General features: G+C 39.5%; 1 protein-coding gene across 1 annotated transcript; it reads left to right on the forward strand.

Annotated features, from left to right (window-relative positions):
• Nucleotides 1–368: 368 nt before the first annotated feature.
• On the forward strand, nucleotides 369–1,577 carry LOC102665737 (uncharacterized). Its single transcript, XM_006589856.1, has 2 exons — nucleotides 369–1,020; nucleotides 1,129–1,577. The coding sequence occupies exons 1-2, from the start codon at nucleotides 369–371 to the stop codon at nucleotides 1,575–1,577; spliced, it is 1,101 nt and encodes a 366-aa protein (XP_006589919.1).
• Nucleotides 1,578–2,148: the final 571 nt, after the last annotated feature.

The raw sequence follows: 2,148 nt of genomic DNA on the forward strand, positions 1-2,148 counted from the left end.
TGGCATCGTTGCTGGTGAATTTCTTTTTACTTGGTGTGTATGTTACAGTTTGGAAATAATTATTCTTTATTCATTAATTATTTTTATACTGTCAACTATTTTCAATTTGATTTAATCTCTTGTCTTGGTTAACTACTCTGTAGTAGCTTGCTTCTTGTATGCGAGGTAAAACTCCAGCAGGGGACTTATCTCCATTGGACTTGGAGATTGAAGCTACTTGTAGAAAAAACAACGCAAAAGAGAAAATAAGAAAGTTATAGGATAAGACAGTTAACCTCAGTGGCGAGAGAATTCTGTCATCTGAATCTTCTTCATCATTCCCTACTGAGTTGAGAGAAACTAACGTTGGTGCATCTGAAGCAAACATAATGGCAGAAGATCAACCACCAAGGGTCACTCTTGAAGATTATTCTAGTTCTACTATGCCGCAGTTAATCACTAGTATAGCATGGCCAGAAGTTCAAGTAACAAACATTTTATACCTGCATTCCTTAATTCAGATCATTCAAGGAAACCTCTTTCATGGTTTGCCAAATGAAGACCCCTATGCTCATTTAGCCACATACATTGAGATATGCAACACTGTCAAGATAGCAGGAGTTCCGGAAGATGCCATCAGACTGAATTTATTTTCATTTCCTTTAGCTGGTGAAGCCAAGAGATGGCTACAGTCATTTAAAGGAAATAGTTTGAAGACTTGGGAAGAGGTGGTTGAGAAATTCTTGAAGAAGTATTTTCCTGAATTGAAGACAGCTGAAGGAAAGGCAGCGATTTCCTCATTCCATCAGTTCCCTAATGAATCTTTAAGTGAAGCCTTGGAGCGCTTTCGTGGTTTGCTTTGGTTGACTCCAACTCATGGGTTGACTGAGCCTATTCGGTTTAATATATTCATTGATGGTCTGCACCCCCAATCTAAACAATTGTTGGATGCTTCAGCTGGAGGAAAGATAAAATTGAAGACCCCTAAGGAAGCAATGGAACTGATTGAGAACATGGAAGCCAGTGACCATGCCATCTTGCGTGATAGAACGCACATTCCCATAAAAAGAAGTTTATTAGAGCTCACATCACAGGATGCTTTGCTGATGCAGAATAAACTGTTAGCTAAACAACTTTAATCACTCACAGAGACTTTAAGCAAATTGCCAACACAGTTGCAGGCAGCTCAACCTACTCATTCAACAATTATGCAAATTGGAGGTTGCAGTATATGCGGAGAAGCTCATGAGTCTGGTGGCTGTATGACTCAAGATGATACATCCAAAGAAGTTAATTATATGGCAAATCAGAATAGGCAAGGATTTCATCTAGGAGGTTTTGCAGGATATCAGCAGGGAGGAAACTTTTCTCAGAATCAAGGTCAAGGTTGGCGGTCACACCCTAGAAATCAGTTTAACAAAGACCAAGGAGGTTCTTCTAATCGGTCTCCCCATCAAGGGCCTAATCTATATGAGTGGACCACCAAATTAGAAGACACACTGACTCAATTCCTGCAGGTTTCAATGTCCAATCATAAGAGCACAGAGTCAACAATCAAGAATCTGGAAATTCAAGTGGGACAACTGGCTAAACAGTAAGCAGAAAATTCCTTAAGAAATTTTAGAGCAAACACTGAGAAAAACCCAAAGGAGGAATGTAAGGCTGTGATCACTAGAAGTCAAGGAAGAGTGCTTGTGGATGATGAGAGTAAAAACAGTGAAGGAGAGCTAGAAGCAGAGGAAAAACAGGAGGGAGAAGGAGAACAAATGAAAGAAAAAGAAATAAGTGAGAATGAGGAAACATAAAATGAAGAAAAAAAAAAGAGAGAGATCGAAAGAGTGGAGAGAAAAGAGACTGGAGAAAGGAGGACCAAAAATGAGTAGGTTAGAGAGTGAAAGAGAGAGGCAATCCCCAACACGGTTAAGGAGGCTCCATACCCTTTGGTGCCATCAAAGAAGGACAAGGAGCGATACTTTGCTCGCTTCCATGATATTTTCAAGAAGCTGGAGATTACATTCCCTTTTGGAGAAGCCTTGTAGCAAATGCCACTTTATACTAAGTTCTTGAAGGATCTCCTGACCAAAAAGAGCAAATATATCAATAATGAAAGTATAGTGGTGGAAGGAAATTGTAGTGTTGTTATTCAAAGAATTCTACCACCAAAGTTCA

Source organism: Glycine max, chromosome 10, assembly GCF_000004515.6.
Source record: "Glycine max cultivar Williams 82 chromosome 10, Glycine_max_v4.0, whole genome shotgun sequence".
Lineage (NCBI taxonomy): Eukaryota > Viridiplantae > Streptophyta > Magnoliopsida > Fabales > Fabaceae > Glycine > Glycine max.